General features: G+C 35.8%; 3 protein-coding genes across 7 annotated transcripts in view; all 3 read left to right on the plus strand.

The window, feature by feature from the left end:
* The window catches only part of LOC144445558 (scavenger receptor cysteine-rich domain-containing protein DMBT1-like), a 9548-nt gene extending 8957 nt beyond the window's left edge, over positions 1-591 (plus strand). For all 3 annotated transcript variants that reach the window (XM_078135159.1, XM_078135160.1, XM_078135161.1), the window contains one exon: positions 1-591. This exon is cut by the window's left edge and continues 99 nt beyond it. In XM_078135159.1, the coding sequence (XP_077991285.1) occupies positions 1-49 (49 nt within the window). In that variant the 3' untranslated portion in view covers positions 50-591.
* A 2845-nt stretch (positions 592-3436) lies between these two features.
* On the plus strand, positions 3437-12429 carry LOC144445212 (uncharacterized). The gene is made up of 9 exons (XM_078134755.1): positions 3437-3440; positions 5649-5786; positions 6272-6439; positions 7569-7820; positions 8255-8611; positions 8831-9082; positions 10042-10281; positions 10898-10982; positions 11490-12429. The coding sequence occupies exons 1-9, from the start codon at positions 3437-3439 to the stop codon at positions 11995-11997; spliced, it is 2004 nt and encodes a 667-aa protein (XP_077990881.1). The 3' UTR covers positions 11998-12429.
* A 1082-nt stretch (positions 12430-13511) lies between these two features.
* The window catches only part of LOC144445592 (uncharacterized), a 10361-nt gene continuing 1372 nt past the window's right edge, over positions 13512-22500 (plus strand). The window contains exons 1-9 of one of the 3 annotated variants that reach the window (XM_078135199.1): positions 13512-13708; positions 15305-15433; positions 15944-16111; positions 17382-17744; positions 18042-18290; positions 19010-19234; positions 19579-19755; positions 20539-20626; positions 21547-22500. The exon at positions 21547-22500 is cut by the window's right edge and continues 1372 nt beyond it. In XM_078135199.1, coding sequence (XP_077991325.1) covers positions 13624-13708; positions 15305-15433; positions 15944-16111; positions 17382-17744; positions 18042-18290; positions 19010-19234; positions 19579-19755; positions 20539-20626; positions 21547-22033 — 1971 coding nt within the window. In that variant the 5' untranslated portion in view covers positions 13512-13623 and the 3' untranslated portion in view covers positions 22034-22500. The remainder of the gene's footprint in view (positions 13709-15304; positions 15434-15943; positions 16112-17381; positions 17745-18041; positions 18291-19009; positions 19235-19578; positions 19756-20538; positions 20627-21546) is intronic. The other 2 variants (XM_078135200.1, XM_078135201.1) reach the window with 2 other exon arrangements.

Raw genomic sequence — 22500 nt, forward strand, 5'->3', positions numbered from 1 at the left:
AATAGGCAAGAATGAAGAAGACGGGGATGCAGAATATATGAACATTTGATATCACGTGACTCTTTAAGAATAGATCACAAATGTCATTGTCACGTGACAACTTGTCACATGATTCACTTGTTTACTATTATTATACGATATAAAATGAAAACCACTATGCAGCTGCGCCTAGCAATTGTGTTGCACTTTCTTTTTGTAGACTTTGGGTAGATTCAGTATTATATTAACTAGTGCAGTATTCTAGTTGAGCAACTTTTTAAATGAATCAAACATTGGACAATGCAATGATGTTCTTACCAAAACACGAATTTTTGAGAAATGAAGTTTCGATGAGTAATCGTTTGCATGCTTCTTTACATATAATATGAAATATAATATATTTGTATGATATTTCGAGTTATATGACGTAATCGATGACCAAACTGTCACTCATAGGAACACAGAGGGCATGATTCACTGCATGAAAAGTTATACATAATTATTCACATGCTTTTATATAATCATCACTTGTCACCAGGAGATTTATGGCAAAACATAAATTGGATGAGTCCATGGTATAACCATTGAGAAATTCCGTAATCATGTATACATCTGTCATTAAATATATATATATATATATATATATATATATATATATATATATATATATATATATATATATATATATATATATATATATATAGTTTTGGTAGTACTGGAACGCTTTCTTGGTTGTAACTCAGTTGTCTGATGATCGCACTATGCGTCAAACTCCGAGTTACAACCAAGAAAGAGTTCCAGTACTACCAAAACTATGACGCTCTGCCACTGCGGTATAGAGCACTGTTTTAGCAGATTGATACTCATTACTCAGAGTAACTTGTGTATTTTGTGTAAATACAGCTCTACTTGTCAGTATTGAGCGCTTTTCCTTCAGTTTATGACCTACCTGAGTTACCTCTAAGATAGCCAGGAGCCGTTATTGACTTTTATAATATCTTGGATTGTTTATATGTACGTAGACTGAGGAATAACATTTCCAGATGAAACAAATTAACGCAACACAAGTCGAGAAACGTTTACCTGATTACTAGGATTTCTTTCTTCAAATGAAAATTCATGTGTTGGTAAACCATTGTATCGTATGTGAAGTAAACTTCTGTTCCAAAAATGATTTTCGACTACTCACTGTGAGTCTTTAACAACAGTTAGAACCACTATTTAAAACACTTGGCGTGAGCAGTCGAACAGTTCAGGTAACAAAATTTAATGTTGTAGTTGGAATAAAAGTTTACCAAATTTATACAATATGTTAATTTCAATTTTAATCAATTTTAGAAAGATTCAGGTGCAATGTGTAGTAATTTAACTGTAATTCGTTTCAATATGACAGATGTGACATTTATTTTCAGTCCATACATTTAACGAGTAATGTAAACTGATTTGATTTTAATAATGGCAGGGAGGTATTATCTACACTGCTGTGTAGAAAACAATTTCTACAGCACAGTCGTTGTAAACCCTTTCCGTAGAGCGAGTCAGTTGTATTGAATAAACTATCAAGATCAGTGAGCCTACTCACGAGGTTTCATGTTCAGATAGACACCATAAACATAGCACACAAACATCACCAATACAATGTGCGGACTCTGTATTTAGTTACTGGTATAAACAGTAACAGCATGCACAATACTAATCATGGTGTAATCTGTTGAAGTTCAAACAAAATCCATGGGCAGTGCAGTGTAAGTGATGTATGTTTGTTATTTTTATGGTGTCTATCTCAATATGAAACCTTGTGATGAGGCTATTTTGATCTTGAGAGTTAATTTAACAGCTTTGACTCGCTTTACAGAAAAGTACCTGGAAATTGTTTCAATTGTTATTTTTTGTAAGGTGTAACGTTGTGATAGATTTAATTAATCTTTGTGCACTTACATCACTTTGTGGGACTTGCAGAATTAGGATAAGAAATGTGATTTTATGAGAGCTTTCCCTAAATCTTGGAAAAAAAGGAAAGATATATTCTAATTTAATAGTCAGGGCATTCTTAGAAACGATCAACCAGAGTCTTCCGTTTAGTTGCTTGGTAGGCTCTAGTCTGGATGACCCGACTGTGCACGTGGTTTCTAACTGTACCCTAACCACAACTACGGTCTGGTCATATTCACTTAATCAGCACACATTCCTGTGCTCCCTCCTGCAGGGTTGATATAAACATGATTATGGTTGTTGCGTCCCCATGTATTTTAGTTTAAACAGATTGACGATGGAGTCCTGGTTGGACATTGGACATCGTCAAAACAGTTGTACCAAATGAATATATTTAATGAACGGTGATGACAGTCCATTATTACTAGTGACATGCGCTGTTAGCACTTCACTCACTATGGGGTTGAACCATAATTAACACATTTTGCCAAGGTCTTGACTATAATGTGTGAGTGAAGGTATGAATTATAACGATACCGTATAGATTCTAGACTAGGTAGGCTCACGAACACTAACTTGGTGTTAGCCGTTATGAATTGCACAAATTTGCCACGTGTTATCAGTTGTTACCTTTATGATTATGCATGTACCTAACTTTTGAATAAAAATTTAAATTTGCTTCAGAATTGACATAAGATGCTTTTGAATTAGAAACTGTTAATATTTCGTGACAACCATCTCACATTTATCAATACAAAAGGTGAATTTGTATTAATAGGGTAAGATACCCCCTCCCCTTGATATTTGATGTTTTCGCTTATTTGTGACGTTTGCAATTACATTATCTAGAACAAAGCTAAATATTAGTAAAATATTAACAGCATTAGTCTGTCTATGTGCGTGTTTCTTAGTATTCGTTTGTTTTGTTTCTTTTTAATACCGAATGGAATATAAAAAAATGACGATGACGTAATCGAAATCTGCAAAGCTTTGTTTATAAAAGTGGAAAAGATAAATAACACTAACATGGTCATTTTGAATACTGCCAAGTCTTAAATAATTTCAGATGGCAGCGATGGGATGCTAAAATCACAAACTAATGCTACAATGAGTCAATAAAAATGTAACCAACCCCTAATTCCATTTTCTAAATATGGCCCTAGAAAACCGATTTGTAAAATATGACTCCTTCCCCCTGGCCTAGCTTCCTAAATAAGCCCCCCCCCCCATCCGGCCTGAGGCGTGTGTATGCCCCTTGCTCTGCCAATGTGGTTATACAAATACGCCTTTAAACAGAGCAAAATGTCTATGATTGGTTGACTGAAGATGGGAAGTTTGCATACATCAAAATGTTCATTCTAAATTTGAACAATTTCAAACGATGACTTCTCATTTATATATAATTAGAATAGTTTTTAAAAATGCAACTGAAAAAGTTTGTAAACAAACGGTAAATAAACACCTATTTTCATTTATCAACGTTATCAAACTGCTAAATATGAATTAATCATGGTGATCCCACTCCATGGGTGAGTGGGTCAATATTTCACAGGCTGTTCCAGTTTCCGGGTGAACAAACTTCTGCAAATACGTATATTATAGGTATGTTGAATTCCGCGTAGAGAAGAACATAGCCGCTGTCTTGACGTTATAGTCAATATGGAATTGGAATGCTTCCAGAAATAGTTTGGTTGCCAAATTGACCAAAAACAGGAAGATACATTCACCAACGCAACGTCTAACCTACATACTCAACGAGGTGTCGTCATAAGTGATATGACTGGTATGTAATCGTCGTCTTTAAGCACAGCAGCACAGTTTACGTATAGCAATGAGGGGCCATATTGTTCTCCCAACTATTCTTCTTAGTGTCTTGACACCGACCATATTCTGTAAGTATTGTAAAATACATCCATTCTTACAGAACATAAAAAAAGGTTAGACGCCACCAAATCTCGAACTTTTTTATTAATTAGAAACGATGTTTCGAGCTACTAACCTTTTCTCAGATCTTCTCAGGTGGTAACATAATCGTGGAGTCACGCCACTTGGATGGTGTTGTCTCTATAGGGACGATCACCCGAGACACGTTTAAACCCTTTTTACCACTAGAGGAAGGACTAGCAGCTTGATAAAAATACAATTAAAGAAAAGAAGGAGATGTTACATACTTTGGTGTCGTCTAGCCATTTTATCTGTTTATTTTGACTAGTAGCTCGAATTTCCTACCATTCAGTTTCCAATGTCATTTACACGACAGCGTGAATAATGCCCATTCAATTTGCAATTTGTCATACCACGTTTAGTTTACACGTATTTGCCAAAGCTATTTGCTTTGTTTGTGCCCTGCCATTTATCAAATTATATAGTACTATTTATGGCGTCGTTTAATACCCATTAAACAAGTCGTTATTGTAACACTTTAAAGTCCTGCCATGGAAATGTTCTGCGAACGAGGTTGAGCTTTCTATCAAATCGAATAGACTACGACTCAAGCAAGTTTCGTGCTCTGATACACATGACCTCCTTGGTACGCTTGACACCGAGTAGCCCACGGATTTGCGTGCTGTTATTCTGATGATATCACTATTATTAATGTGCGACATTTCACCTAATGGTGTCGTATCCCCTACGCCATTACAACATTTCAACATAAGCATGTATTAGACGAGCTATCAAGTTCAGTGAGATCTGGCACAAAGTTTTGTGATGATGTTAAGAAATTAAAATTGACCTAATCGATATTGACCCAATGATAGTGCTAGCAGGGTGAAAGTTAGTTAAAACTTTATAAACCATTTGAGATGATTTTTGCTGAGCCCATACAGTTTCTATTTGTGTTTTAATGTTAAGATAAACATAATAAATATAATAGCACTCTGATATTGCCTATAAACAGTTTACATGCAAAATACTACTAATACACTAGAAACATAGTAGACTCGGTAGATTGTACATGTTTAAACATTCAAATATTGAATCTTGAGAGCTCAATCTCTGCTATCTTTTTGAGTTTATCTTAATCACAAAAACATATAGCTAGTGGAATTGAACTTAATGTCATCGATACTTCATGCTTTTCCCGTGGCAGCTGTAGTGGTGATCTCCAAAGCGGCCCTCATTGATGTGCTTTTGAAATAAATCTTGCATCTGTTTGTTTGCGATGAGTAAATGCCGTTCGATTGCAACATTACCTTTGCGCTGTATTCTCACTTCTGCTTTGATTACAACAGTATCTAGGACTCGACTGAGTTCTCAAAAACTTGTGTACGTGCTATTCCAAGGTGACATTATGTTGATGAGTTGTAGATCTAGTTTAAATTTAAAAGGAGAGAGAGAGAGAGAGAGAGAGAGAGAGAGAGAGAGAGAGAGAGAGAGAGAGAGAGAGAGAGAGAGAGAGAGAGGGGGGGAGAGAGAGAGAGAGAGAGAGAGAGAGAGAGAGAGAGGAGAGAGAGAGAGAGAGAGAGAGAGAGAGAGAGAGAGAGAGAGAGAGAGAGAGAGAGAGAGAGAGAGAGAGAGAGAGAGAGAGAGAGATGCACGAAAATAAGGTTTTCCCAAGTCAAAGGCAGTTCTGACTATCATGGTTATATTTTTTCTACATTTTTTTATTAATCTGAAAAATAAAAACCTCATTTCAAACACCCTTTTTAGTTTTTTTCTTAGAAAAAATATAGTTTAGAGTCAGTTCTTAATGATCTCATTATTTCTCATTACTTTTCAAATGTGATGGCATGTAGGTAGCGTGGTGCGACTAACAAATGGACAAACTCCGTTTGAAGGCCGTGTTGAAATATTTGTTAGTGGAGTATGGGGAACTATTTGCGGTGACGATCATTGGGATTTCATTGATGCAGAGGTTGTCTGCAGAGAACTAGGTGAGATAGTAACTAATGTAATCTTTAGAACTAACGATTGTTTATTTCGTTCTGTTTCTTCTTAGTTGCTCACTTTAGTAGGTCATGTCAAATTAAATTGACATAAAACACGTTCTGGTAATACGTATGTGTTTGCTCCTAAAGTAAAATCAGAACCAACATGGATATAAGAATACATTGTATAATGTAATTAGTTATCTGGAGACGATGAATAAGAATTGCTGAAACTGACGTCGATCGATTAAATTGAACCACATGTTGGCACGTATAATTCTTACTGTTTTTATTATAGATATTGGAGAGAGAGAGAGAGAGAGAGAGAGAGAGAGAGAGAGAGAGAGAGAGAGAGAGAGAGAGAGAGAGAGAGAGAGAGAGAGAGAGAGAGAGAGGGGAGGGAGAGAGAGAGAGATTGAGACTCTCTAACTGACTGACTGACTTTTATGCTATGGGAGTCGGTTCTAAATATGTAATTGCTTATAATTAAGGCTTTCCTGGAGCTATGCATGCTGTTTCAAGTAACGGAGAGACGGAACCTGGTAGTGATCAACGAAGAGGAAATGTTGAATGTTGTGGACATGAAAATAGCATCCTTGATTGTGATCATAATGTCACCTGCAATTCTGGATATGAAGATGCTGGAGTTTATTGCATTTGTAAGTTAATCGTACAAGAAATAGTATTTCGACATATAACAATTGTACAGTCTCTAGTCTTGTGTACACGGAATGAAAATAAAAGATAAAGATAAAAGATATAACTGTTTGACATGAACCATACAAGCAATGACGATTATCAATAAATCACGATTATGGATATTATGTCTGGACATATGTACAGATACATCCCTAACTACTAAATACATGTCATGCCTCAATTTAGCCTTCAAAAGAGAAAAAATATTATGGAAAATGCTCATTTTCAGTGTCACGAAAATCATAAGTATTGAGTCATTGTGAGATATCCGTGAATTCTCCACATAAGCAACAGTTATATTTACAGTCATTTCTGAGAGAACTGTCTTGTACAGAAATAAGTGAAATGTCAAAATCATATGTATTACGGAGCCTTCAGTTATTACAAGGGGGTTGGCCGGGGAATTAAGTGGTGGGTCACTTTTTACAAATCGGGAGGGTCCTATTTTAGAAAATGGAAATTAGGGGAGGGTCACAATTTGCTTTAAATCAATTTTATTTAACTTCATCATTTGTGTTATTTTGGCCTGATCCCACTGCTGCCATCGGTTCCAAATCCTAGTACTACCACATCCCACCACTGCCACCATTGTAAAGTACCTTGATAATCCCATCAATTTGGCCATATTTTAATAATTACGATTTGTTTGTGGTCGAATTACATAATCTATGACAATATATTTACATTTTTGCCAGTCAAATTGCAAGACGTTAATGAGTCAAATATTCTAATCAGTTTTCTTCTTCGCCAAGCATTTTTTGTTTCTTCATTTTTATTTAGGATTCATAACAATAAATTCATTGATTTTGTTGTGAAATGCAAGGACTAAAATAATTCCATTTCTTAGACTCTGTGGATGGTCGATATAAAAGGGCAGTCGAATTGAAGGGATTATTACGGCAATATCATAACATATGTAGTGACGTGGTGTGAGGAGAGGAGCAGCCCATGGCAAGATATTGTGGATAATTTGGTGGGGATGTTGACCTCAGTCCTGAGGTTATATTTAAATTTTGTGTGCTCATCTAGTCTTATTACCTAATATTGTTTCAAAATACATTGTAATAATGTGTTTTTCCAACACTACAGATCCGGGTTACGCTGGGTGTTTCACAAACGATGACGAAACTGGAAGTACATTGGAAGATATAACAATAGGAAAGTGTCTTAGTCATTGTCGGGATAATAACAAGTTACATGCGGCGTTACAACAAGATATGTGTCGATGTACAGACGAGCTACCAAATACTAAGACTGTCCCCAATGAGCAATGTGGCGTTGTATGCTCTGGCGATGATACACAAATCTGTGGTGGAATGCATTTTGACTCTATTTATAAAAGTAAGCTTTATAACTCAATTTTGAATAGTATTTGATGTCATTTGAGATTCAAGAGCGGCCACACAACATTACACGGTTTTATTAGTGCACACATTTCCGAGTAATGAATTGATGCGGTTAGACTTGGCATACACAGAGTGGACGGGTGTGATAAAATTGAATATTCGCTGTTTATGCTATGTACGTCAATTTTAGTTTAAATCAAAACCATTTTAATTTAATTATTCTTATCAATATTTGTCCGATATTGAGAAACGCTTAGGATTTATTACATTATTAGAATCTTGGAGCTCATTTATAGTTCCAACCACAGTTAAGTTAGCTTTAGTACCAATATCTATAAGTAAGATGGCTGGATCACAAAACGTAGTAAATGAGTGCATGCTTTCGCTATTACTAACAAAGCACAACCCGGATTTTGTTTTGATTTACAGCCTCTCTCGGTGCATGTGGAGGTAACTTAGCTGAAACAGATAATTGGGTTATGTCACCTGGTTTCCCAGACAACTACCCAAACAGGAAAACATGTGAATGGACTTTAGAAAATGAAGATGAAAATCTGATGATAGAAGTCGTACTGAAGATGCTATATATAATTAATCGTTTGATTTGTTCCGGAGACACACTCTCGTTCTATAACATTGAAGGAAGGTCGGGTTCGCCGGTTAAATTAACCGAAACTATGGGCGTGGTAGATTATAAAATCGGCATCGTTGCTGGACAATCTATGCGGATAACGTTTCGTTCCGGATGGTTTTGTAATGATCAGGGATTTGCAGTATTTTACAGAGGTAATATTCTCAAAATATTATTAAAGGTGTTTTCATTTACGTCATCACTTGAGAGTTCTTCGGCCCTAATTATCCTCACCAAGTTACAATGTTTGATGATTATGTAATCTCTCATTTATATGGTTATTTTAGCACATTTTCTATTTAATTATTGCCACTGCATTTCACTTGCCACTACTAGTTCTATTAAAAGCAACATATTTTTTTGTTCTGTCATAGTGTTTTATCCCGGACAATGTGAAGATAAAAACTGGTGTCAAAATAATGGAACTTGTTACAGAGAAGATGACACAGATATTTGCGATTGCCAGGAAGGTTGGAAGGGTGAAACGTGTGAAAATGAAATTGATGTTTGTCTAAATTATCCATGTCAGAATAATGGTACTTGTCATTCTATGAGTAATGGTGTTAACGACACTTACTTTTGTATGTGTACTGAAGGGTATATTGGGAAAAATTGTGAATATATTGGTAAGATGTGCTTCAAGACTTTACTTGTATAGTTCAGAAGTCATGCGTTGCATTATTACTGGATATCATTATTATTAATGTGTGTTGTCAGCATTTATTGCGTTAATAATATCAGTAGCTCTGACAGTCACACAGCCCGTTTCCAGTTACCGTTCACCGGCCTATTTGATACCTCCATGCAGAAACTAATTTAGATAACAAGATTGGATGAATACAGTTTTTCTTGCCACATTTTTTATAAATGAAATGAACTAAAGTGCCACTGTCCAGACACAAAACGCACACGTCTCACAACTTAAAGGGTTTATTTCATATATAGCAGACAAAGTACCGAAAGAAACTACGATCTTGCTAGCTGTGTATATGATTGGCGGTTTCTTATTCGTTTCTGCGTGATTGTGTATCAAACAGAGCCGGTGACTTGTAACAGGTTGTAAGTGGTATGGTAAACTGACACGAGGAAGTAGGATTTGAAGAAAATCTGGTTAATCAATTGCAAGTCACGTGGTTATTATTTACGTCATTGTAGTAATGACTATATACTATTTGTTGCTATTTTCATGTTTGCATATCAAAGTATTTTTCTTATCAAAGGAAGGTTTACAAGAGTTTAAAAAAGGGTATATTTATAGCGTAATGTTCTGAAATTTACACGAATTCTAGTACACACATTCGTCATTATCAGACTCTCTTGTACAACTTATATTTATTAAGCATACTATTACTTTATAAAGCATAGACGTTCCATGATCTGAGCTGATTTAATACTTTGTATATATGTTAATATATATTCAAAGAAGGCTGCATGCTGAATGTTAAAAACACAAAAACTGTTCAGTAGTTAATCATGACACATAGCGGCATATGTACAAAGCAAAATTCAACTATGATATAATGAACTCCACAAAAAATGATATCATTAGAAATTTTGTATCATGTATTTCACATTATACTTTCAGAATCGAATTTCTCAACCACACCTCAGCCAGAAAAATCAACAAAACTGACATCACTGAATATAAAGACTACACCCTCACCTTCAAAGACTCCCACTTTCCAAACCAGCGACCATTCATCAATCAGGTTACGGTCTACGAGAATGACTGGCACTTCTCATTCGTTTCCTTGGAAACATCAAACTACAACTATCGACATCAAACCGGGTGAACCAGATAGAAATACTAAAGCCAAGGCGATAGGTAAATCATTCAAACTGTATCTATATTATTTCCTTTTGAGTTCGGTTTATATCTGTTGTTATTGTTATTGTCGTTGTCTTCGTTGCAGTGCTGTTGGTGCTGCTGCTGTTGTTGTTGTTGTTGTTGTTGTTGTTGTTGTTTTGCTGTTGTTGATGATGATGTTGCTGCTGTTGTTTGAAAACAAGAATATGTGTAGTATATCCTAGCTACTACTTCTACTATACTTTCGATTTTATCCATACGTACAAAAATTGAATATTATACTATACGTGCTAGAAAATGCAACGCTTAGCAAGTCTCTCGTTGAGCAGTATAGCAGTGTTATCAATATATTATAAACTTCTTTCTCCCTCTCTCCTCCCCCCTCCCTCCCTCTCCCTCCCTCCCTCCCTCCCTCCCTCTCTCTCTCTATCTCTCTCTCTTTCTCTCCCCCATTCTCTCATTCTCCTAATTTACTTCCTCCAACTTTTTACCTGCGTTACCATAGTTGTCATCGTTATTGCTTTTAATATAATCACAAAATTGTTAGTATATGCTAATTAGGCATATACTTGTTTTCGCTACCACAAAGTGTCACGTGTCTACATTAATTCATAATATAATTGTCTATTAACAGGTGGTATCATTGGTGGTTCAGTCATCTTCGTGATTGCAGTTACCCTTTTCATTATTGCCATTGTGGTCTTTCACTGCAGAAGAAGGTACACCTGATAAATCACTCCACAATTTCATTAACTCTTTAAATTTAAAAAGTGCCTAAAACATAATGTCGAACAAAACATTTTTTTGTAAAAGAAATCGCTGTTATATGAGTGCAGTGGGTTTATTTCTCAGCTTGCTGTTTGTTATAAATTGTGAGTACCTGTAAATATGTCTTGAAAATGAGTGTAAAAATAAGCGTGTGTGACGATGGAAGATAATTGTAATGTCCTTTTTTGTGAATTTTGATGTAAATGAATTGATTTTTCGAGCATGTTTGTACATCAGTGTTTTAGTCATCAGTTGTGTACATTTTTACCTGTAAATTGTGTGTTTGTCTCGTTGGGGTGCGACTCAAAAGAAATGTCCGATGTGGACAGTAAGTTATATTGGATATTGAATGTATTTTACGGTGTGAATTAAGAGTTATGATGTGATTAGCGCAGAAGGCATTCTGGAATATTTATTATTAAATCATTGAATTTTTTTTTCAAATCGTTCTTCAATAGGTATGGTAAGTCTTTAAACGAAGATGGTCATACAGGGAGGACACTGGCCAATGCTTGTTATGAGGATAGTCTAGAAGTCCATGTTCTTCAACCGCTGGCAGAGGAATTGAGAAAGGACATTTCCTTGTGTGGGCATGAGGAATCACATGACGTTTACTACTCAACCATAGATAAGCAGAATGTGACTGGTATACCTGAAAACAACCATCACGCCCAGAGTCATGATAGTATGGGCAACAAAGCAAACACGCAAGCCATGGATACAAAAAGAACCAATAATGATACGTTCGAGGGGTTCACCGAGAACGTGGCTTACGAGCCAACCGAACGGCGAGAGGAGACAGATCTACAGCAACATCAAGGCAAGGTGTTCGTGAAAAACCCAGTGTGTGATGATAACAACGGCAAGGGGTTTGTTGATAACGTAGTATATGAAGCAACCGATGATGTTTCTAATCAAGACACTAAAAGTGGCTTCGTCGACAATATTGTTTATGAGGGTTTATGAACGTGCACTTTGTTAAATATCACCAATCAATACACCATGTTCTAGGAAATTTGAAAGTTGTATTCTTAAGATACAGCCAAATTTGGAAAATGGCTCATTTTGGTCAATATGGGCTCTGCAGAGTAGTTTCATGATTTACATATTATTTACATATCACGTGATTGCCAAGAAACACCGAGTTGAAACTTGTTCTTCAACCATGTTCAGTGGAGGTCGTTGTCATGCATGGTCACACTGTCTCACGGCATATGTAATAATAGTATTGTAGTAATATTGGATTTGTAGTCCGAGGATAAATGAAAGCCGAAGGATGACACTCCATAGCAGCTTTTAAAGTTAGCATGTTACCAGCGGGCCTAGCAGCTACATATGTAATAACAGAATATGAATTAAACAAAAGGGGGTAGCTTGATTCTGATAGATGGCGCTGTACAAGTCGTGATTACGAAAATCAATAAATGTAACTTCACTTCCATGTCTTCATAACTTATAGCATTCTTTACGTATTACATTGTGTTTTTTTTTACTGCCACAGGGTGACTGAGCACTCTACTTGGCGAAAGAAGAATAAAATTATATATATATATATATATATATATATATATATATATATATATATATATATATATATATATATATATATATATATATATATATATATATATATATATATATATATATATTATTCCAGTACTAATACAATTCACTTCAACGGACTATTTCACTCAATCAAACACTTCAGGATTATAGCAATTGAAAAACTATACACACCAGATAAAATTTACCGTCAACTACGTGAATCAATGTGGATCAAAAACCAAACTAGATACACTCATTAATGGTATTAATTAATAGAACACAGTAACATAGCAATCTGTGTGTGTGTGTGTTTGTGTTCGTTCTATATTTGGAAATCTATTTTCTTGAGTGTATGCAGTAATCGATATGATCGCAATTACATTTTCTCATTTCAAAAAGTAATAAAGTGTAAAGGCCCATATCGCATACAACGACTAAAATATAGGTGGTAAAAATCGATTGTTTGAGAAAGTTATGAAAAAGTTGGACTAGTCATAGAACAAAACAAATCCTACAATAGTTATGCGATAAGGCTGGATTCCTGTTACTTAACCAGCGCTGGTTGTTATTTTACAAGGGAAACAATCCGCCATCATGTTATTTTAATCTCCTCGGGTATTTCACTAAATAAATTGTACGAGGACACGGGGCTAGCTGTTTATAGTAGCGCCACTGTACTAGTAGCTTCAGATTTGAATTTATTTGCTAGGCGTAGATATCTGCTTTATGAATGTTGGCAGATTGTTATATTTACCATTTTGAATCACATAACTGGTAAATCAATAGCAAAATATATGTTATGGCGTGGAGGTCACTATAGTACACGTACATGTAGAAAGCCTACAAAAAAGGTTGGCGGTAACATCGGTGAGGGCGCTATCAATAATCGCCATGACCTGGTGCGTTGTTCCCAACAGAATTTGAGTGAACCCGGAAGAAAGTGCAGTGATTATTCGATTCGGAAGTCAAACTGGACAATTGTTGACGCAATGTAATAGACTTTGTGAAAAGTCAATAGATAGTCACTAAAAGTGTGACGTCCACACCATGATGGCGGTCGTCAACTGTATAATCCGCATAATAGTATTCGTCTTGTCATATAATGTCAATTACACCAAGGCCACCAATGGAGGTAAGTTGGTAGTGTTCCTGGTTTATTATGTTTGAATGTGTAGTGTTGTACTAGTAAATTAAGTGGTTGTGTTCATCGTTCCATGACTTGAATAATACTGCCTTGACCTTCACAGTTCCTGCAACACTTCATATCATTAATAGTACTGTAACATTATTACGTATATTGTACTCTTCAGCAAGTGCAATGATCTCTAGGCGTTCACTGTTCAATACGTCACAGTTTCCAAGGGAAATGAAAGTACATATTATTTGTCATGTGATTAGCATACAAACAACATATGTCATCGATATATATCTACTATATCTACTAAGCCGGTCATCTTTAACTGGCTAGGTATGTGTTTTGGAAAATAGTTTTCTCAAACTGACTCCCAACTCCAATGACCACCACCAAAAAGAGGCCCCCCACACACAATAAAGACCACGTGTAAATGGTCTCGACCCACTCCATTCGCATATTGTTGATATCACTTTATATGTATACATTATACATGGTCTTACTAAAAGGGACAGTCATTTTAGCTGACCGGGGGGGGGGTGGTTTGAAGTTGAACGTGTTTTCTCCTACTTCCCAGCCCCCACTGGCCAAAGCTGAAGCGATTTTCCAATAAACACCACATTTTTTTCAAAATACCCCCCCCCCCATGAATTTTTGAGTAATTGGGATCGTACTATAATTCTGTTACTGTAACGCCATATAAATGTGATTGGATATTGTTATTACAGATCATAGGTTGCCTTTGGTACAATTTTTTGTATCTCAGTACACAACATGAATCCATGACAGACACGTTAATTCTATCTACAGCACTTTAATTGGTCTTAATAAATTTAGTAATTGTTGGCAGAATGCAACATAAACTAATACCTTATATTAATGCTAATATCATGGTACATATAACTGTTTGTGGGTTTTTTACCAAGCAGAAAAATATAATGTAGCCAAAACGTCCAGAATCGAATACAAATCTCTGCAATGTATTAGATGATACACACACTTTGTTAGTAATAATATTTGTACTAAATTATATAAGCTTGCATAATTTAGATTTTGTCTAATTAAAGAAAAATATCATTAATGATTTGCGTTGATTAGTAAATATCTGAAGTATGCAAGCCTCAAGTTTCATATAGTTTTATGTGATCAATCTGTCAATGAAGTGGTACATCGTGTATTATAGCTATAGCCAAGAATTGTGCATTCTAACAATGTGTGTAAAGACCAAAAATCTATGGTTTTGTCCTTACGGGAAGCATTCAGTTTAATATGGCCTTTGTACATGTTTAGTCGAATCTGTATCATTATCCGGGGTATCTCATCAGTCCACAGCATAAATCCATAATATGCATTTAACACAGATTTTAATATCAAAATTGGTCTTCACAGATTAAGAAAATATAAAGCAAGCACGATAAATTGATTCTTATTAATGCTACCGATAGTATACAGTATATTTCTGTTTATGATTATCACTAAAGTCTTAATAGAATTTTGGTGCCATTCTTACGGTGGGTCATGCTATTCGAAGCCTGGGCCATACGTTCAGTACTTCAGATAGAATCTCACCATTTGTCATTTCTGTACAAATGACAGACTTCCAGGTTCGCCTAATAGACGGTATGACACCATTTGAAGGTCGAGTTGAAGTATTCATTAATGACACGTGGTGGATAATATGCCATGGAGATCAAGAAGCCAGTGATGTCATTTGTCAAGAATTAGGTAGGTCATTACTCTTTGACACACCCCTTAGGTGGTTTGTGTGTGTGTGTGTATACGGACACGGATTAATTACTGTCTGAAAGTTCAAGTTCAAGTTCAATGTTAAAGAGGTGGTTTGGATTTTGCAAGATAATGTATATTTCGGCTTCGAATGGCCTTGTCGTAAAACCTCGCTGCTGTCATTTGCCAATAAGTAGCCATCGTCGCAAACCACAGCCTATTTTACGGCACCGTCCATTACGTGCCCGACTTTGTTATTTCATAGTAAGGCGGAAGAAATAACAGCTCTGGTTTGCGAGAATGGTAAGTAGCTAAAGTACCCAGGCGTGATTTGAACCACTCACTCTACCATTGTCAATGCTATAGAAGGTGAACTGGTTAGACAGTCAATTCATGGAGTGATGAATATCTTAATTATGATAATTGATTTAGTACATTTCAACGTTTTAGATTTCTGCTGCCAGCTTACAATCGTGCTGACATGTAAAAATTTGGGTTTCACTTTCATAGGGTTTTCGGAGTCGAGCATGAGGATGCCAGAACGCACTGGAAGTAGAAAGGGAAATGCATTGCTAATTGAAGTTACATGTAATGCTACCCAGCAGCTTTTAAGAAACTGCTTATTCAGTCCAAACAACAACTGTCGTGACATGGACTTTCTAGTGTCTTGTTCAATACGTAAGTAACATGACTTTTTCTATATTATACCTCATGAGATGATATATATTGGTGTAATCTAACGTATGATTAGATTTGATAAATTATAATTCTAAAATTGTTATGTCTTGCTGCATCACAGGGGGTTTATGGTTTCACATATGACAGCGATATATGCATAGCTATGTACAACCGTCATTTGTAAATTGTGATTTTTATTACAAATGTCTGCGTTATTACAAATGTTGGTTGTACATAGCCATATACATGTATCTTGCTTACTACCGTTGGCCACATAAAATCAAACCAAAAACACGGTAAGGCAAATTGTGTTTGGTAAAATTGTTGTACGACGTGAAATAACGGTAAGCCCATTGAAATATATTTGTATTTAACCCCGCCAAATTAATGTTCATAGAACGCCATGACGCTATGAATCTGATTTTTGGATGGATACACTGGTAAACCTCTTCCTTGCCTGGGTAAAGCGAAGGCGAGAAGGTGTAGAGTCCGTGAGTCATATGGCTGGGTATTATGAGTATGACTTAATACTAACCTTGATTTTGTGGGGTGATTATATTGATATATATGAAAAAGCCAATTTGTAACATTACCAATACTTCACGTTTTGTGTCACTGTATATTCTCCACCCCCTTATGAAATATTGTACAAGTACTGAGCAAAGTAGGTGGTCGCGCCACAGTTATTCATAAATTGAACAGTCGTTACACGGTCACACGGTCACGGTGGGTCCGGTCGTACCTGAAATTGTCAAACATATAGTAACCTTGCTATATACCAAATTTAGTATGGTAGTGTAAGTAAAAGTTGTCTGAATATCAACACATTGCTCGTCATGTACAGTAGGCACAGTTTAAGATTTGTCACTTGCCGGGGTTGAAATTTATGGGACTGAAAAAATGTGTATGTGCCCCTAGTCTAGCTTTACACAATCATCATCTGCCGATCATCGAAATGTTGATGAGACCGCGCTCATATCGCCAATACATGTGTAAGGTAATGTGTGCACTGATCAGTAAAAGTAAATTAGTACCAAGATTATGGTCGATGAATATTAGAAAAAGGTCATTCGTTGAAAGAAAAAAAGGTTTGATGGAACAAGGATGATTTCGGTGAAACAAAGTGTACCTAGTGAATGGGGACAGACATGTCGTAACCGTAATACGAGGTACCACACAGTCATTTTTAAATTCATTGATTTTCTCAGCAATGACCTGCATTACAGACACTATTATCAGATTTATTACATTTTCTTTATCTCCTCTCTAGCCTCAAGTCCCGGAACATGTCATTCTCAGGATGTGAATAATGAAGGCTGGATATTTTCACCAAAGTTTCCCGAAAATTATGATGACTGGGCTGATTGCACGTGGATTGTGACTAGTACACACAATAACAGTAGATTTGATGTGACATTACGAATGTTATATTTAGGTACAGGATTCATATGGGGTGATTTTGTAGAGTTTAATGACTTAGAAGGGAAGCCGAACCCATACAGACTGACTCGAGGAAGTAAACTTAAAGGTGTTTTAATGCATCATGTTGGTGTCACTAAATCAAATAGACTTCGCGTTCACTTTGAATCGAGTGCATTTAACAATGACAAAGGATTTGCTGTGTTTTATACAGGTGGGTTTTGTGTTCTCATCAATATGATTATGTCCTGTTTAGATCTCGCTGAATACGTCAGTTCTATGTAATGTGACACTGTCATATCTATATTCAGCTGAGTGTTAAACGCAATCGGGTATGCATTGTGTATGCCATCCCCGTGTACATACAGTTCCACTTAAAAATAAATTTCGCTTCGCGTTTGTTCCTGACGAATATTTTAATCTGTAACAAAACGTAATTTTTCTAATCTCTGTTATATTAGGTGCCAAAGGGAAGCTTATGCTGTTATTTTACTGTTTGTTTGTGTTACAGATTTTTCGACAGGAGTGTGTTCAACAGCAACTCAATGTTTACATGGGGGAACTTGTTATCAAGTTGATGACGTTGATACTTGTGAATGTTCCCAAGGCTGGAAAGGTGAAACATGTGATGTGGAAATAACAGTTTGTCAGAATGTGACATGTTTTAACAATGGAACATGTAATTATATTGTCATAGGAGGCAACGATACATACTTCTGCAGTTGTCCTGACAATTATGGCGGAGAACATTGTGAAAAGGGTAAAGTTTTGTTCAATTTAATAGCCTTCTAGATTTAACCCTTCTCTAAATAAAGTTCCTATAATACACGATCATTATAACATCTTCTAACCTATATCATTTAAACATTAAAGTAGTGGTTATTCTCGGATGGTATTTCGGCCTATACCTACATATTTGTTAGCAAACTTTCTTTGTCTGTAGAATTCACTGCAAAAGTAAGGCAAGGAAAGGTTGTCGACAGCTGCATCGTTGGAAAATCAATCAATGTCATGGGAAAAAGATTTATTACAGATACTTATAAAACAAATCTTTCTACTATTTCATGCATGGCAAATAATAGCATCACAATGTTCGAGTCAATGTTTCAAATACAAAATCATGAACACGTTTTGATAGTATCGTATATTTAGGGTGTAATTACATTGAGTTACAGAAACCAAGTCATTAAAGCCTGATACCCTATATTTAGGGTGTAATTACATAGAGTTATAATTACAGAAACCAAGTCATTAACGCCTGGTACCCTATATTTAGGGTGTAATTACATAGAGTTACAGAAACCAAGCCATCAAAGTGTTAAAGAGTAAATTACGCCTCAGTGTTGTAGAGTGTATTGAGACATATTGTAAGGCAAAATATATCATAGCTTATTGAACAATCAAATGCAAATATCATGTTCAGCATATTGTAATTTAATTTGTTCCTGATAATGTCATTCCAAACAACATTCCACACAGGAAACTGTACCGACAAGGTATGTTTAAATGGAGGTAATTGCTATAAAGTTAAAGAAAACGAAACGTGTGAGTGTCCTGAAGATTGGACAGGGGATACTTGTGACGACTTAACGGTGTGTCAAAATGTGACGTGTCAGAATAACGGTACTTGCCACTCTGCAGGGGGCAATGATACATACTTCTGCAACTGTTCGAAAAGCTACGAGGGAAAACATTGTGAAGAAGGTAAAAGTCTCCACATTTTCTACATGTAGCTTAACTTATTATTCGAAGTCTTGTAGAATAAATCAATCCTCTATTATATAAAAGGTTGAATGTTATCATTAATAAAGTTACTGTCAGGAGCATTTTTCCACACTAGTCTTTTTTATGTTAAACTTATATTTTGCTTGATTGTTTTTAATATGCAGTTTTGGCAATATAAATGTGTAACGTCTGTGTTAAATCACACTTCTAGATATATATGTGCCATTGCAAAGGAATGCCATTTTTTGTATATCACAAAATCACCTTAGCGCATGCGCCAATAATGTCTATAATGCACTTCCTTTAATATATCTTTCAACCAGAACTTTTCAACAACACTAGTACTATGAGACCAGTAACAGACACGTCTACGGATTCTAGTCAATGGAGCCAATTCTCAACAACTCTATTTACAGGAATTGACGATAGATCAAGTTCAACAACTGAAGTTGACCTTGGTCTTGAGGACCTCAACAGGGAAAGACGTATCGGCTCAAAAGGTAATTGGGTATGGTCAGTCTCTGAATTGATCATACATTTGTGTATACTTAGTTTAGTTACTAATTCTATGTCATTATCAATTTTTATAGCGATGATTATAACTCTGTATTACGTGGACTTCAGCTAAAATGATGTAGGTTGGTGTTTCACGCATGAGATATGGCATTTAATACACACAATACACACAATACACACAATTTCATTATGCAAAAGAAACAATTACATAGGTGTCGTGCACAGTGGGAATGTAGAAGTAGTCAAGTTGAAATGTTGATTATCAGTTAGAAAATAAACAATTGCAGCCATTAAAATCATCAAAGCCATGATTGTGTAATGTTTTCATTAGAAGCCTGTGTTTACTTCACTGTGAAAAAATAGCAATGCTTATCACTGTTCAATGTGACAAAGGATTCTGCTTTTGTATTGTGTCTCTGTTATTGTTAGTTTAGAGTTGAAATATTTCTAGCTCGGTCTGTGTCAAGAACGTACTGCCAAATGATTGAAACATCAACCCTACATCATTTTAGCTGCACCTTATGCACGGTTTAATATGTCTGTCGATATCAGTAATACTAACAGAATTGCATGTACATCATAACACGAATGTATTAGTCGCTTATACATCCATGATTATTCATAAATTTTGAGATTTTCATAAATTATGATTTTCTGCATGAATTATTACTTCTTCGATTTAAATGACCAAAGCATGTAACAAATAAGAAACAAAGGCCATTGATTTACTTACTCACAGTTATTATATGACTTTTATATGTATATAGAGATAGGTGGTATTGTTGGAGGTGTCGTAGTGGTCGTAGTAGCAGCTGTAGTGGCAATTATCATTGCTGTTATCTTTTACAAAAGGAGGTAATGTATTGTTTATTCCACAATGTCGCCGTTTTCAATTTTACTCAATACCTTGCGGTAGTTGAACAGGAATTATATTGTCACATCTGTCTTTAGGCCGAACAAAAAATGTATGGTTCCGATTACGCTTAATTTTATAATTGGTGGGGTAGATAGATTTTTATTTTATTCTCGAAAGTGTAAAAGTTTATGGTCGGCAGTGAAATGCTAGATGGGGTTGGGTAAGCGGAACCAAATAATATTTTCTTGGCCTTATGTCGATCTGGGTTTTTTTTTGTAAAGAGGATGTCTATAGCCCGTTTCGTGTTAGCGTTCACCTGCTTGATCCAACAACGTAGAAGGTAATGGGAAACGGTGCTGCACATTCGATACTTTATGACAGCATGATGAATACAGTTTCCTGCTAATTTTTGTCTAAATGAAATGACTTGAACTAAAGTGCCACCTTGCACACATCAAATACAGACATCGAAACATTTGCGCCAGCGTTTTCTGCATCTAGCTATACGTTTATATGTTGTTGTTTTTCATAATAGATAATATGTAGCGATTGTGACCTTGCTATCTTAGACAGTAGAATAAGCAGTTTCTTATTGGTTTCTGTGTGATTGTATCAATCACAGTTGGTGAACGGTAATTTGAAAATGGCTGTAAATATGTATGGGTAGATGAAACTTTAATTACAAAAAGTTTGTGAAAAACTTTGCCAATCATGCAATGACGACTTTGTGGTAGAATGCCTGTTTAGTTGGCACATTACATGTAAATAGAGTAAAAGAACAAGAACTATAACACAACAAAGAAAGTTAATCTTATCAATCGACACACAATTTGTGAATATATTTAGCTAACAAGCTCATTGAGGGCCTATTGGCTGATCTAACCACTAACCCCCCCCCCCCTATTTAATTCGTCAACAGGACAAAGAAATCCCGAACACAGGAAGCCTCGTGGGAAAGAGGACAAAGCGTACATCTTCGAAATGTCACGTATGATGAGCATGCAGTAAATACTGGGTTAGCTGCCACGAATAGAGAGGATAATGCCGACGGCACGTACTACTCTAGTATAGACAAGTCAGGTGATAATGTATACAACGAGCCTGATGAGGTGAAAGGGCTTCGGAGAAGTCCAACACAATCACGCGAGAACGGAAGTGACGTACGTGAAAGTAAAATGAACAAACAATCGGGTAATCTTACAGAGGGATCTGTTGATAACATCGCGTACGAGTCAATGGACCAAACGTCTTCGGAAACTAGCCCCGAGGAAAGCGGGTTTGTTGATAACATAGTATATGAAGGTGGCGAAAATGTGCCTCAGGATGCAAATATCTATGAGGAGAGTGACTTGCGAGAAAATCAAGAAGGTTTTGTAGACAACATCGTCTACGAAAGTAATGATTAGATACTTTCATTTTTTATGTTTAACATCTAACTGTAACACTCTTTGCAACAGTTGTCAAGAAATGCGTATTCAGTGTTAGATGATTAAAACAGGTTTTGTAAGTGCAGAAAGGTTTTCTCCTTATCACACTACCAAACTGACATACATTGATACAAAGTAACATCGGATGTCTCTGATTTATGTTCACGCCATGCTTTTATCAGTTTGTTTATTTATACATAGTATCAAAATATAATTAACGTTCACAGACATAAACAAACTGATCAAGTACCGCGTGTATCTATATCTGAATATACCGGTTGTAGTGTTTACATCAAAGTATGTCAATTTGTATGATAAAGAGCAAAATCAGTTTCAATTGTCCACCCCTTATGAAATTTCTTTTCTAATCACCAACATTTCTAGACAACAATTGCAAGTGTTGTAGAACAGTTGCTAGTCCTTGAAAACATGGTATGAACGTTTCT

Source organism: Glandiceps talaboti, chromosome 14 (genome assembly GCF_964340395.1).
Source record: "Glandiceps talaboti chromosome 14, keGlaTala1.1, whole genome shotgun sequence".
In the NCBI taxonomy this organism is placed as follows: Eukaryota; Metazoa; Hemichordata; class Enteropneusta; family Spengelidae; genus Glandiceps; species Glandiceps talaboti.